Consider the following 14,280-nt stretch of genomic DNA (forward strand, 5'->3'; position numbering starts at 1 on the left):
ACTAGTGATCGGTGATGATTACAAATAACCCAAAGCACAACACAAGACACACCATGGGGGGGGGGGGTCCGGACCTGCCGCTCCTACACACCTATTGGTTACTGAAGACTCAATCATCCAATAAGCACTGAGAACTGGTTTGGCCCACTGTCTGTCACGGGATCCACCCCCGCCCCGCCTTCTGTACGGCTCTCTGGTAAATCGCCAAGTCGTGGAGGCGGCGGCTCTAACATTTAGCTGCTATTGGCTGGCTCCAGCAGAAGGGCGGGAATAGCGGTAGCTGGTTGGTCGGCATTCTGTGGAGGCTTCAGTTTCTCTGTAGCAGTCACTGGGATAAGAAGTAAGAACATCTGTGCCGGTGGCAGTCTTCTGGTTGGCGCAGCAGAGGGTGAGGGAGCCCTGAGCTTTACGGAGGCGGCCTTCTGTGAACGTTCCATGTAAGGTTTTCTCGCTGTGTGTTGTATTTATCCGGGAGGCAAGGCTCCGTTCCCGTGTATTGCTGTATGTTGGGTGTTGGCCTGCATGTGTAGGAATGTCCGGCTCTCAGGGAGATAAGGTGTTGGAGATAGGTTCCCTGCCTGCTGATAAGGAGATGTGATTACGCCGTGCATTGTATGGGGGTGGGTGTGTCCGCTGTACACAGACACTGAGGAGACCATGGTACTGTATGGTGATGGCGGCTCCCTCCTATCAGCTGTGTATTGGTGTTCGGGCTTTGACGTCACTTGGCTGGAATCTAGAACGTTCCAAGGTGATAACTAGCTTCCCCAAACATCGCTGTATGTGTGTGTCCCCATCAGTCATTGCAAGCTAGTGACACGGTGATCTCCATAGAACTGAGCAAATACAACAGGTCATCCTATCTGTTTACATAGTATCTGTGCGCCATGGAATCTCAGCCATGGCCTCCATTCATTGGAAGAGTGTATCAAAACTCCATTCATTGGAAGAGTGTATCAAAACTGAGGCAGCTGAGCACGGCAACCAATCGGCTTCTGTCTTTCATTTACAAAGGTTATCTGAACAAACGGTAGGTAGGAGCTGATTGGTTCCTGTGCACTGCTATTCCACTTTTGATGTTTCCTGTGTGCTGTCTGTATAGAAGGCACAGCTGTGACCCAGTTCTGATCAGACATGGCAGGCTTGCAGCTATAGATTTCCACATGAAGGATTCAGGAGTGAGTCTCACAGGTCTGCACTGGGACTGCTGGCAGAATCCTGTTATATTGGGGTATACAGGCAGGTTATTGCCACAATGATGGCTTGCAGAATATCCCTTCCACTACCATGACTGCTCTGCATACCTTGGGAGCTTACCTTTTTGTGGTTAAGAATGCTATGTTTTGATTCCGAAAACTGCAACACAACATGCAGGTTAAAATAAAATGGCTTTGACTTAGTATACAGTTCTATACAGTGTGTGTGTATATGTGGATTAGACGTGTGTGTGTGTGTGTGTATTTCTTTTATTTCAATTCTACATTCCGGTTGGGTATACAGGAAAAGGCAAAGTGTGTTTCATAGGCTGTGAGAAATCCAGTATAAAAAGAACAGATCTTCTGTTCAATGATACAGCATGTAATAACCAGTGTAGATTTGTAGTCCTGGTGTTTTTAAATTCCACTCATTTTCATAGGAATTCCCCAGCAGGAACTGGATTGACCAAAAGTAGACAAGGTGAGAGGGAAGGAGGGGGGTGGTGTTGCCTTGTCCTTTAACAAAAGCTTTGTTTACATAGCCCTACGTAAACAAAGCTTTTGTTAAAGGATAAGTTCGCCTTTCAAACAATGTTACACCCATATTCCTGGTGTTACATGTTGTGATCAGGCCAGCCCCCCCTTGACTGCTAGGGGGGGGGGCCTGCCTGGCCACATCACTCATTCACTGTGTTCTGTGAAAGAGAAACTACAAGTCCTAACAGCTTAGCGGTGTGAGTACTTGTGCGATCCGATTCTAGTGCAGACCCAAAAAAAGGGTCCTGCATGTTTTTGGAGCGGTGCGATTTAGAGCCATACAAAATGTATGGCTCCAATCGCGCTGCACACAAATCGCATGTGATTTGCATAGGAGTGCGGTTCCTGTGCGAATCACATGTGATCTACCGAACCGCGTGTATGTGAACCCAGGCTGAAGTGTCTTTGTGACCTCTCAGGCTACTTTCACACTGATCCTTGTGAAAAAAAAGAAAATCACATGACCATGAAGTCCTATGGAAATCTTCACATTGGTCAGTTGTGGGTCTGTTGCATATCCTGCTTGCTGTATTTTTGGTGCAGAAAAGGAACCACAGCAAATTTGCACCTCCCGTTGGAATGAATGGAAAACACATCAAATACGTACCTGTGGTTGCGTTTTTGGCATGTTTCTTGGCAATTTTTTATCACAGGTGCAGAACTCATTGGGAATGCTGTAAAAATGCATGTGCATTTTTTGAAAGGTAGCAGTGTGAAAGTAGTCTAAAGTTTTGTTTAAAAAGAAAAACAAAAAGGTGTAATTGACCAAGCTCAAAGCATCTCCTTGATTGTAAGCTCCAAGGAGCAGGGCCCTCAAATCCCTCTTGTATTGAACTGTATTGTTGCTGTATTGTCTCCCGTTATATTGTAAAGGGCTGAGCAAACTGTTGGTGCTATATAAATCCTGTATAATAATAATCACTGTGTTGATCTCATTGGCTGGTGAGAACTGACCCTGAAAGCTAGGCATTGATCTATCCTTTTTTTTTCTCTGTGTGTTTGGCTCGCTATACTGATGGGTCTGGCTGAAATCACATGGCTTGTTTGAGTCATATATTCACCATATTAACCGCTGCCCATCCACCCTATAGCAGAAATACTTCTACAGGGCGGCACGGGTGCGCAAAATCACGTCTGTGTGTGTAGATAGATGTATGTGATTTTGCATTTGTGGATGGGGGGGGGGCGCATGTGTGCCCTACCCATGCCACCATTCGCGGCCATGGCTGGCAATCACTGGGTCCCAGCCTGTGATTACTCGCCGGTGCCTAGTGATTATCGAGCATCTCCGATATGGGGGGGACTGTAAAAACAGCAGTTCTCCTGCACACTGCTTTGCATGGCTGTGCACAGCAGTGTGCTTACAGTGAAGCACACACGGCTTATGGTAAAACGGCACAGTTAACCCTTTGATCAAAAAAAAAAATCCTAGTATATATACCGCCATTTGTAAACGCTATAACTTTCCCATAAACCAATTAATTGTTTTTTTTTTTCTTTTTTAAACTTTACTGGACGTGTTTAATGGAAAAAGTCAAAAATATATTTTTTTTTCTCAAAATTGTCAGTTTTTTTTTTTTTGCGCAAAAAAAACCCAAAACGCAGAGGCGTTCAAATACCACAAAAAGGAAGCTCAATTCATGGGGGAAAAAAAGGACATGAATTTCCTTTTGGATGCAGTGTTGCATGACCGCGCAATTGTAAAGTAACGTAGCACCATAACACATAATGGCCTGGTCAGGAAGGGGCATAAATTCTCTGGAGGGCAAGTGGTTAACGATGAACCATAAATACCAGGAGTATTTTCATCTTCAGTATATTTCTGTGTTACTGACGTCATAGTATTTGGCAGACAAATGGCACATTGTGCTGAGTTTTATTACCTTATTTTTTTAGATTACAATGAGCTCTTCTTAAGTAGGCTACATTGCTGGTCTCCTTCTGAAAATGCTGGTTGTCAGCATATGCTGCAATATTACGTGGGTCACTGACCTGGAAGTATGCAATCACTGAAGTCCGAGTAACATCAGAACTCTTTTTTTTCTGTCTGTGTGGTTCAGATAACACAGAAGCGCTTGGATTAGGTTGATAGGCAAGCTAGTAAAAGGCAATGGTGTGGTTTTTATGGGGGTTTTTGCTTTTGAGTGATTCCTTACCCAACCCCCAATCTATAAGTTCGTGTAACACTTCATAAAACTTGCTGGCCATTGCTAAGCTCTCCATTAACTAAAGCTGGCCATAATAGAATTGTTTTGTACAATGTTTCCTTTAGATTTACCAAAACCATATAATATGAGGTTAAACCTTAACACTTTCAATTTTATGCAATCAGACAGGCCCTTGCACTACATAGTTGAAGGTGAATCTGAAGGAAATTGAATAAGAAAATTGTATAATGTATGGCCAGCCTAACAGTTGTACTTAAAGCGTAGTTCCACTCATCCTGTCAAAAAATAAGTCAGCATCTACATAAACTGTTTCTGCTGACTTTAAAAAAAAAACAGCCACTTACCTGTCCCTCGGTCCCGTGGTGTGTCCCCCACAGCCCGTTTCACCTGCCTTCCTGGAGGCCGGCATCTTCAGTGTGAGCACCCGGCTGTGACTGCTTGTGGCGTCACAGCTGGGTACCCACTGTGCATGTGCGATTAGCACTGCACTTCCTGAATGATCCCGTAGTCTTCTGGAACCTGTCACATGTCCCAGAAGACTACGGGGAGGGAGGACACCTTGGGGTTTATTTACTAAAGCTGGAGAGTCCAAAATCAGACTCCCTTCTGCATAGAAACCAATCGGCTTCCAGGTTTCATTGCCATAGCTTCATTGAACAAGCTGAGGTTAGAAGCTGATTGGTTTCTATGCAGAAGGGAGTCTGATTTTGGACTCTCCAGCTTTAGTAAATAAACCCCCTTCTGTTTCCCATCGCCTAGGCGGTCCGACCACAATTGGGAGCCGATACCTGTCAAATTTGAGTACCTGCTCCCGCCCCCCCAAAGATGCCAATCCTTAATGGGTAGCGGGGGAGCAGTCCTTAAAGCTGAACTTACCCTTTTGGGTGGAGCTCCCCTTTAAGGTATCTTACACTGTTGGATTTATAGTTTTGATTGCTAACAGCATTGGTATATAAAGTAAACAGTTTTTCTTTTTAATTTGCAGTTTACTCCATTTGAATACACTGAAGAGATCAAAGATCGCAAGTTTATTCTGTAAAGTACGCTCTGTTTAGTCAAGGAATGTCAACAGCGATCTTGGTTACTTTTGTAAGGCATGGAGGGTCACAGGTGAGAAGAGGAGCTTTGCTGAAGTCCCGCATATTACAAGATAACACGCGCATAATATCGGCCTGCCACTGCCCCAGTGTCAGCCGCAGATCGTTCTCATCACGCTTTGACCCGGACAGTAGCGGGCGTCCTGCCACCTGGGACTCATTTGGCATTTGGGACAATCGAATCGATGAACCTATTCAGCTTCCACCCAGCATTAAATATGGCAAGCTCATTCCACACATTAATTTATCCAAGGTTGGCTGTTCTACACAGCTAGGGAAGAGGAAGGAAAATGAGGATCGGTTCGACTATGCCAAATTAAATGATGATGTCTTGTATTTTGCTGTGTATGATGGGCATGGAGGGGCTGGAGCAGCAGATTTTTGTGACCGTTTCATGGCACAGTATATCAAGTAAGCTTGCATTTATTCTTTATGCCTTTCAGTAGAGTATTCCTAATTTTGGTTGTGTCAATGTTGAATGTAACGTAATAATATGCATATTTTACCAACAGGGAAATCCTCAAACAGGAAGAAGATATGGAAAAAGTGCTGACAAAAGCTTTTCTAGAAATAGATAAAGCATTTGCAAGACAGGCCCATCTATCTGTTGATGGTAAGTTCTCCATTTACATTGATCGAAAATTTACATTGTTCAGTGTAGGAAACTATGGTCAGGTAGGGATGGAGGGGGACGTCTATTGCTGGTATATGGTACAGTACTGGTAGAATTGTTAGAGGCAGTTGTATAAAACAGTCATTTTGACATTTGCCAAACATTTACTTGTGGTCAATTATTACCGGTATATAAAACATGAGCACTAGCCAGATTTTACCTTCAGTGAATATTTGAATGTTGCATTTATATATGTTCTCTAATTAATCACAGGTTTTTGTCGATATATTTTATTTTTTTTTTTATTGCACACTATCTGAGGTGTTCCGAGAGGCCTGCTTTTAACATTGCAATTGGCTTTAACACTGCGGAATGCTTTTGTAAAGGTCTAACCTGTGATGCACCTCCATGGGGTAGGGAACCCTAACATATGATGCCTTCTCTGTGTGGGTATGATTCTGGTTTGCTACTTACACATTGAATCGAATGCTACCTGAATAATGATTAATTGGATTTGTAATTTGCGCCTTATGCACACATTAAAATCATAAGATCTGAGCAAAAATAGTTCTAAACCTTTTACTGCCAGCATTAGCTTTTTATTGTAAGACTTTTATGATAAATTAAATGTTACATTAATATTGATGGAGTTTTGTGCTCCTAAATATTTTATGCTCTAAAATACATTGTACAATACATAGTGGACCTCCTTTATCCTATGTATTATGGTCCTGAATTAATACAAAGGTCCATCACCGTGAGCTTGAACACTTAATTACATTTTTTTTAGTATTTTAATTCTGGCTCTAAGCAATCGACTGACGTTTGCCACCAGCTAATGCATGAAATGCCAAGTTCCGATATTTCCAACATTCTATTAGACTAATGTTGAATTGGTTTTAGTAGAAACTCTTGTCTGATCCTCCATTATTTTCTTAGAATTGTGAAGGAAATGTATGTATCCAGGGTGAAGGAGTACATTTGGTGGTCAAATTATTGACTATCTGCCCCCCTATGTCTAAGCTGCTGGGGTTCATTTTGCCCATTTTTTTTAAATTTGTTTAAACTGTACTATATTATACTAGATGCTGTATATAGAAAGGGATGAAGTATTGCTTGTAAAAATGCTGTAGTAAGCTGTGGAAGCAAGCTATACATAGTATAGGCAGCCATTCTGTGAACTGGAATTTATCCTATCGGCTTTCTTGGCTCATAAAGACACTTTCGTCTTGTATTCATATTACATGGGAAATATGCAGTTTATGGCTTCTCAACTTTAATTTGTTTTTGCACTTACATGAATTTTTCTAAAATGTTTTTGAATTTGTTACAAATCAAGATTTTGTTTGTTCTCTCCCTATATAATGGACATGAGGTACAGGCACATGAGTGATGATGACCACAGTTCACTTGTCAGCTCAGTGTATTTTAGAGCTTACTACCTGTATGTTTGTTTTTATATAGATAACCTATTCTGTTGCATAGCCTTTTGTTAGATACATCAGGCCATTATATCTTGTATTATATATTTATTTTTTTTAATTTTTAAATAAATGAAATGCTCAGCTTACAACACTAAGACAGACCGAAAGCTGCGAAGAAAAATATGTTTGTTACAGTTGAAATCAAAGTGACTTTAACAAAAAGCTGTTATCACTTAAGCAATAATGGCCCTATATGTAGGGTTCTTAATCTACATCCTGTGTGAGAAAAGACTGTTAAAGACTTGAAGGGGTTTTCCTGGCTAAATCTAAAATCTGACCAGTGCTTCTCCTTAATTGTTTTTAAAAATACCAACTTCATTTAAAATTGTTTACATTTTTTTTTTCCAGTGAAGAATTGGACTGTAAATTAAATTTTAATTCTTCTCCATTATGTTAAAAAAAAAAAAAAAAAAAAAATTACCTACAACTATTCAAGCCCTTACTGGCCAATGTAGTTGCAGGAACTGGAGAGGAATTCATCCTCAAATTCACAGCAGAAGCTCTGAAATTTGCGAAGGTGCTTCTCACAGCAGCTCTACGCAAACTCCCCCTCTCAGCATTGACTGGGCAGCCTTCTGATCTCTGTGCACATAGATCAGGTACTCTGAGAGCAGTGATGGGATAATACAATTTCATAGCTTCTGTTTGTGAGCTTTGAGGATGAATTTCTCCACTGTACCGTTTTAGCAGGAAAGCTAAATTACTGTTTTACAATATTCAAATTGCTGAATAGGCACAGGCTTGCTATAAATGTATCTTTCAGATATAAAACTGTTTTCAAGATTATATCTAGATTATCTCCTACCACGGGTAGGAAAAAAAAAAAACTCCTAAGTCTCTTTGAACGAAAAATGGGAGGGTAACCTGTATGCTTTAACACCAGAAGACTCAAAGCAGTGGTTACATTTTGATTTACTCTGGGAATCCCCTTGAAATAACCCATCAAGTGATCAAGCGTATAGCTTTATTTTTTTTTCTTTCCATTTATGCAATGCATTGTTTCTTGCAGCTTTTTAACAAATCTTGGTGTTGCAGGCCTGTTTTGTTTGACAACCCCCTGGGTGAATTTCCTATTTGCCTCTGTGTGCGTGTTATTTATGGCAGAGACTGCACGTGGAGAGCAGCTCTAGACTTGGAGGCCCCGGACGTTATAATGCTGGGCTTCAGTGGAAAGGGAAATCTCCTAGATTTTGTCCCAGGTGAAGGAGTCCAGCGGTTCCTAGCCTGGACTACAGGAAGGTCCCAACATCCACTTTGTCACATTAGTTGAGATGAGCATGACGTAAAATAAAAATGTCCAGTGAGTGTTAAGATATCTTGAAAGATCTTTTAGTTTTTTGTTTTTGTTGAAAGGACAGAAAATTGTTACACTATAATTTACGTATGGCTACAATTACTTTCGGCAAGACACCAAATTAGGCACACTTGACACTTTTTATCACTTTCATAACAAAACTAGCACTTCTAGATTTTGGAACAACGTAAACTGAATGTCTTCTGTTTTGTATGGCAGGTTGTGGTGTAAAGCTAGGTAGTACCTAAGGTATACACCATAGATTTATTTTATTATAGGAAGAGGAGACCTGAACTTGTGTTTACTTTACCTGCCAATGATTTCCACATACGTTGGTGCAATCAGTGATTTTATATTTTGCACATTATCAGTTGTCTTGGCACATACTTCCTGAAAAAACTTGTGATTTCCCGATTACCTAAAGAACAAGCGGTTTGGATTCTTGCATTCCTAACAATTTATTATGAATATTTACAAAGGGCATTTTAAATTGTAATTCATTTTGCCCCGCAATCTGTTCCAAAATCTAGGAATACACCATCAGCAATGTATAAGATCGCTTTAGTTTCTTTCATTTTGTCAAAGCCTGTGGTGTTTTTTTTTTTTTTGTTTTTGTTTTTGTTTTGTTTTTTTTGTAATATATACATTAAAGCAGGTGTTGTGCATTTTAACCTGGAATGTAAATTCAGCTTGTACAAACACCACCCTGTGGAATTTGGTTGTACTAGAAAAACTACCTGAGCAGCTATTTATCCATCAATCATGCCTGCTCAAGGTCCTATATTGATCTGACGGCGAGATCAGTCTAAATGTAATGTGTTGGGGGTTTTTTCCCCTATACACAGTAAATTCGGTCCGTCTTTTAAAACCAGTTAAACACGTTTTGGACTGGTTTGACCAAAGTAGCTTTCATTAGTTACCTTGTTCCTGATGTAAGAATGATGCAATGTTCTTTGTTTCAACTACAAGAGTTTTTTAATAAGGGGAAATTCTAACTGTGTTTTTTTTTTTTTTTTTTTTTTTTTTTTTTTTTTTTTTTTTTTTTTTCTTCTTACTGCTTTTTGCTATTCTGTAAATCGGTGCCTTCCCTATCAAATCAGCTACTCCTAATATTTATAAAAGTGTACTATTACTATTTCTTCACTATGTTTGGTTATCTCTCCTATGTGTTCTGTAGTTAGGGGAGAGGCTTTAAACGTTCACTGTCTCTAGTTCCTGGTGAGTTCAGTTACTTTATATTTACAGTTAATTCGCCGGAGCTAGTTTTCTAGTGAAAACCGGAAGTGATAGAAAATCTCTCCATTGGGGACCTGTACTACACATTTTAGTAGGCTGAGGAGATCTAAAACTTTTGAGAGTGGTTTTTATTAGTCTTCATCTTCTTGTTCCTGTGACAACCATGTTTCCTGTATTTGTGTGGGTGTCACAGGGACAGGAGGGCTAACTAAAAAAAAAAAAACTAAGTCTGTACACGAAGACTAGGTTCACACTTGTGTGGTGCAAGACACCGCATGTGATTTGCACAAGAATCGCAACGCATTCATTTGCATATCACATGCAAATTCTGTGCGGTGCGGTTTGAGCTTACATTTTGTGTGGCTCAAATCGCATCACATCTGAACCACTTCTTTTTTTTTTTTTTTTTTTTCCCTGCACCAATGTGATCCAATTTCTGGCAATTGCACTGTTTTTGGGTATCGTTAGTTTAACATTTACACTCTCAGCAGATTGCACGGATGCCGTGCGATCGCAGTGTGGGAAACGCACAGGACTAACTGCGTTTCCCACATCGCATCAGTGTGAAACCGTTCTTATATTTTCAATCACTAGCTGTCTCTAAGCAACTGGAAGAACTGTTTTCCTAGAGCTTTCTGAAACCCTTGATGTATGTATATTTCCATTTTCAGCAGTTGTCATCTTAAAACAGAAGATAGTCATCTATCTCCATTCCTTTTCAACTACCCTGCATCCAACTGTCCATCCAGAACTAAGGGTTTATAACCTACAGTAGGTACTGTACAAATAGACAAGAGCCATTTATACATGACTCCTAACATATAGTAAAAGGAGAACTAAGCCGCACTTAATTCATCTGTTAAGTCCTGATCTCTGCTTAAAGAAAATCATGACCAGTGGAATAGGGGCAGTTGGTACAAATGTGTATTGCACAAAGCGCAGGGCTAGCATGATTTTATTTTCTTCATTCTTACTCGTTGAATCAGTTGCACCAATTAAATCAATAATAAAATATTAGAAGAAGCTGATAAAACTCTTGTGGCTTTCTGTATATTGTATATTACAATTTGTGTGGAATTCTCCCCCACCCCCACCATGCAGTTACAGATTTGACCTATTTTTTGGCTTCACAGAACAGTAATAACACCTGCTTTAATGCATTATATCAAAAATCATACTTGTAAAGCAACAATGTTTAAATCATTAGCTACCTAGAACGTTCTCATTATGACATGGCACAGTACATGCGGAAACTATCAACAAGCAGATATCTGTATGGGGAGCACAAAATGTATCCTAAAGCAATGCCCTTGTCTTAAAATTACAACATAAAGGATGCTATTACTGGCCTTTCTTTCTAAAAAATGCTATGTGCAGAAAAGTTTAAATGCACTTATCCTGTAACACAGGTCTACCCACATTTTGCCTTTGTGCTATGCTCTTTGTGCGGTGCATTGATTTGCACAGGAATCTCAACGCATTCATGTGCACATTACATGCAGTGTCTGTGTGGTGCAGTTTGAGCCATACCATATTTTTTTTTTTTTTTTCTACCAAAAAGTAAAAAACCCTATATAACTACACATTTTAATCTATCCCTATATTATCAGGAAGTCATTTTGTAAGTTATGTGGACTTTTTTGTACTGAAGCTAGGGTTCAATTGCCCTGTGCTGAATTCGGTAATCTGAACCTCCAGATTACTTAACAAGGAGCACAGAGGTCCAGTTCTCCAGCAGTCTGATGCTCTACACAGTGCTTCATTAAATGATGGTTATGCTTCCTTAGTAGTGCTGTTGGTTGCAGCACTGTGCAAAATGTGTCGGACCACTGCAGGTCTGTAATTTGTGTTAAGCAGTCTGGCTCTCCAGCGTGCTGCTGGCATTAGGCATTTTAACCCAAGCTGCAGCACAATGGCATATTAAAAGGGAGGGGGGGACTTTTTTTTACTATAATATTTATTATTATTATATTTTTTTAATGCAGCCTGAATTCATTTCAGTAGTAGATTTCAATTGGGATTTAAAGTATCTATACCCCAAACAATTTTTTTTTTTTTTTTTTTTTCTTTTTGGATAGAATGGGAAAAGACCATTTGTCAGGTTTTACTGCTACTTGGAGCTATGTTAGATTTCGCCTTTCTATTCTGGGGACACCTTTATCAGACAGGAAGGCAAGAGAGGGGAACATCTGCAACAGGAAGAGAGAACACAATAATTTGACAGATGCTTTTAACTAAAAAAACCCCCAAAACTTCTGTCTGTATTGCTGTTAAAGAGATTTTCCCTCACTTGTCCTGATGAAGGCCTTTTTTACTATACAGGAAGCAGAGAAATCCCTCCAACAGAGCCTCAAACAGCAATTGAACCTGACAGATTAAAATTCCAACTCCAAAACGATAAACAAATTTTGGCTATAGATCCACAGTATGATACATTTTGACTCTAGCCAGCCATATTTTTTGTAATTGTTAAATTTAAACTCTCCCTTTCTTGGCAAACAATGTGTAATAAGGTTCTTAGAATTCTGCACCCATTGCTGGCTTGGTGCCTCTCCCAGGGGTCTTTCAGATGTTGAGGGTTATAATATAGGCAGCTTATTGCAAGTAATTTGAGATCCTTGAAATGTGTGCTTCAAGGGTTGGCTTACTAAAGGCAAATGGACTGTTCACTTTGTAAGAAAAGTGAATATTCCATAGAGCTTTGTAAATGAGATGAAGCTTTGCTAACTTCCATCAGCAAAAATACATTTTCTCCTCCCCTTTATTTATTTTTCCTTGCGTATGATTTGGGTATTCTTTGGAAAGTAAAATTCCACCATATTTCGAAGATCTAGAGAAAAATTCCCTTGCAATATGCAACTTTGTATTGTAAATACACACCCTATATATGCATATCCGACTTCTAAAAAGCATTAATTTCTCCGTTTTTTTTTTTTTTAATTTTCTGAGATCTTATTTAAAGCTGAACTATACTCTGCTCCAGCGATGTGGCGTCCCCAAGCTTCCCACACAGCTGCTGACATCTTCAGGCAGCTGGCTTCCGAGTCTCAAACGTCAGCTGCTGACATTGGCCAGGTGGGGTGTTCAGACAGATTCAGCATTGGTGAATGTGTACAGCGAGCTGCATATACGTGACACACTGTACAAGGGAGGACAGGCAGGTAAGAAACTAACTTTAATGCAGAAGAGACAAAGTATGTCTCTTCTGCATTGAAATTCCTGCCTGTTCACACATCTTTAATGCTGAAAGTTCCACTTTTAACAGTGCAGAATAGAAGCCTCTCGGTAGAAATTTAGTTAATTGTAACATAACCCGCATCCCCAGTGCACTACAAAAACAGATACATCTCATTTGTTTGAGGAGTAGTCTTTCAAATTTGTCGGGCTACTTCCTGTATAATGAATTGCATTAGATGAACCCTATTGGTCTTTATGATGCATGTATTGTGCCTTGTGCCATGCTTCATTCAGCATGCTGATTTTTACATTTTCTACTAACATAGTTAGGAATGCAAAATAATCATGACTTATTATTGGTATTGTACTTTTAATGCACCCTCCAATATTATTGTTGTAATAATGGTTCTATTTATGGTATTTTAGCAACTCTCTTGAACTGTGGGACCACTGCAACAGTGGCTTTATTGCGTGATGGCATTGAGCTAGTTGTGGCCAGTGTTGGTGACAGCCGTGCATTGTTGTGTCGGAAGGGAAAACCTGTGAAGCTCACAATTGATCACACACCTGAGAGAAAGGAGGAAAAACAACGGTATAGTATTCAATTTCCTTTGTGGTACAGCAATCCTGTTGTCTTGAAGTTTCTATGTATGGGCAGTACTTTACAATCTTCTGTACTCTTCTACATATACATATGACATTTTCTGTAGCACATCATGAGACACTACCAAAAATTCATTGGATTGAAATCCTTGCTCAATAATTTATTAAAGTGGGTTTTTACTCAGATGCTGACTTGGTTGCAATATGCTGACTGTAATGAATAAAAAGTAGTAGTTAAGCTGAAATACATAGCTTTCTAGGAGCAAAGTCCGCTCTAAATTCGTGTCCGTCCGTCCGTCCATCCGTCGTGTAATATTAGCAGCCAGAACTTGGAACTTCCCATTCAACCGAATTCACCTCAGCCAGTTGGCAGGGTTTTAAACTAGGCCTGATTTAAATCTTATTCGCACTGTGCTGGAGAAATCAAAGGACAGCTATATGTACAAGCCTATAGCACAAAGTCAGAGTGCAGCCTGTTGGTAAGTTGCAGTATTGGGACCCAAGAAACTGCTGATCAAAGGTGCGTCTTGTAATGCACAGGGTTTGGAAAAGGGCAGTAGGGGTCTTTCGAGCAAGAGGCACAGAAAAGCAAAGCTGTCCTTTTTTAGTAGTAAGGCTAACCATTATTTAAAAATCTTCTTTGCCCCTCCTACCTATTCTGCATAGCATGTATAACAAAGGTCTAAGTACTTAACCCTTTTTTGGTCTGGTCCAGGCATGTGTCCTAGCAGCTCCAACTCCCCTGTGTAAAGTAGCCCATAAATTGAGTTGATAAACAGACCTGCTTTCCCCCATCCACACAATCGAGGTAGATGGGGGATCCTCCCCGTTGGTATTGTGTTCTAACAGCGGGAAGACTTCCCCACTGTCAGAAT

General features: G+C 40.1%; 1 protein-coding gene across 2 annotated transcripts in view; it reads left to right on the forward strand.

The window, feature by feature from the left end:
- Window positions 1-285: 285 nt before the first annotated feature.
- Window positions 286-14,280, forward strand: part of PPM1K (protein phosphatase, Mg2+/Mn2+ dependent 1K) — a 28,407-nt gene continuing 14,412 nt past the window's right edge. Inside the window, exons 1-4 of one of the 2 annotated variants that reach the window (XM_089652323.1) lie at window positions 286-437; window positions 4,887-5,409; window positions 5,511-5,611; window positions 13,229-13,394. In XM_089652323.1, coding sequence (XP_089508449.1) covers window positions 4,964-5,409; window positions 5,511-5,611; window positions 13,229-13,394 — 713 coding nt within the window. In that variant the 5' untranslated portion in view covers window positions 286-437; window positions 4,887-4,963. The remainder of the gene's footprint in view (window positions 438-4,886; window positions 5,410-5,510; window positions 5,612-13,228; window positions 13,395-14,280) is intronic. The other variant, XM_089652324.1, reaches the window with a different exon arrangement.

The sequence above is a fragment of the Staurois parvus genome, unplaced genomic scaffold (genome assembly GCF_062004578.1).
Source record: "Staurois parvus isolate SC_StPar_1 unplaced genomic scaffold, SC_StPar_1.0 ptg000679l, whole genome shotgun sequence".
NCBI classification, from domain to species: domain Eukaryota; kingdom Metazoa; phylum Chordata; class Amphibia; order Anura; family Ranidae; genus Staurois; species Staurois parvus.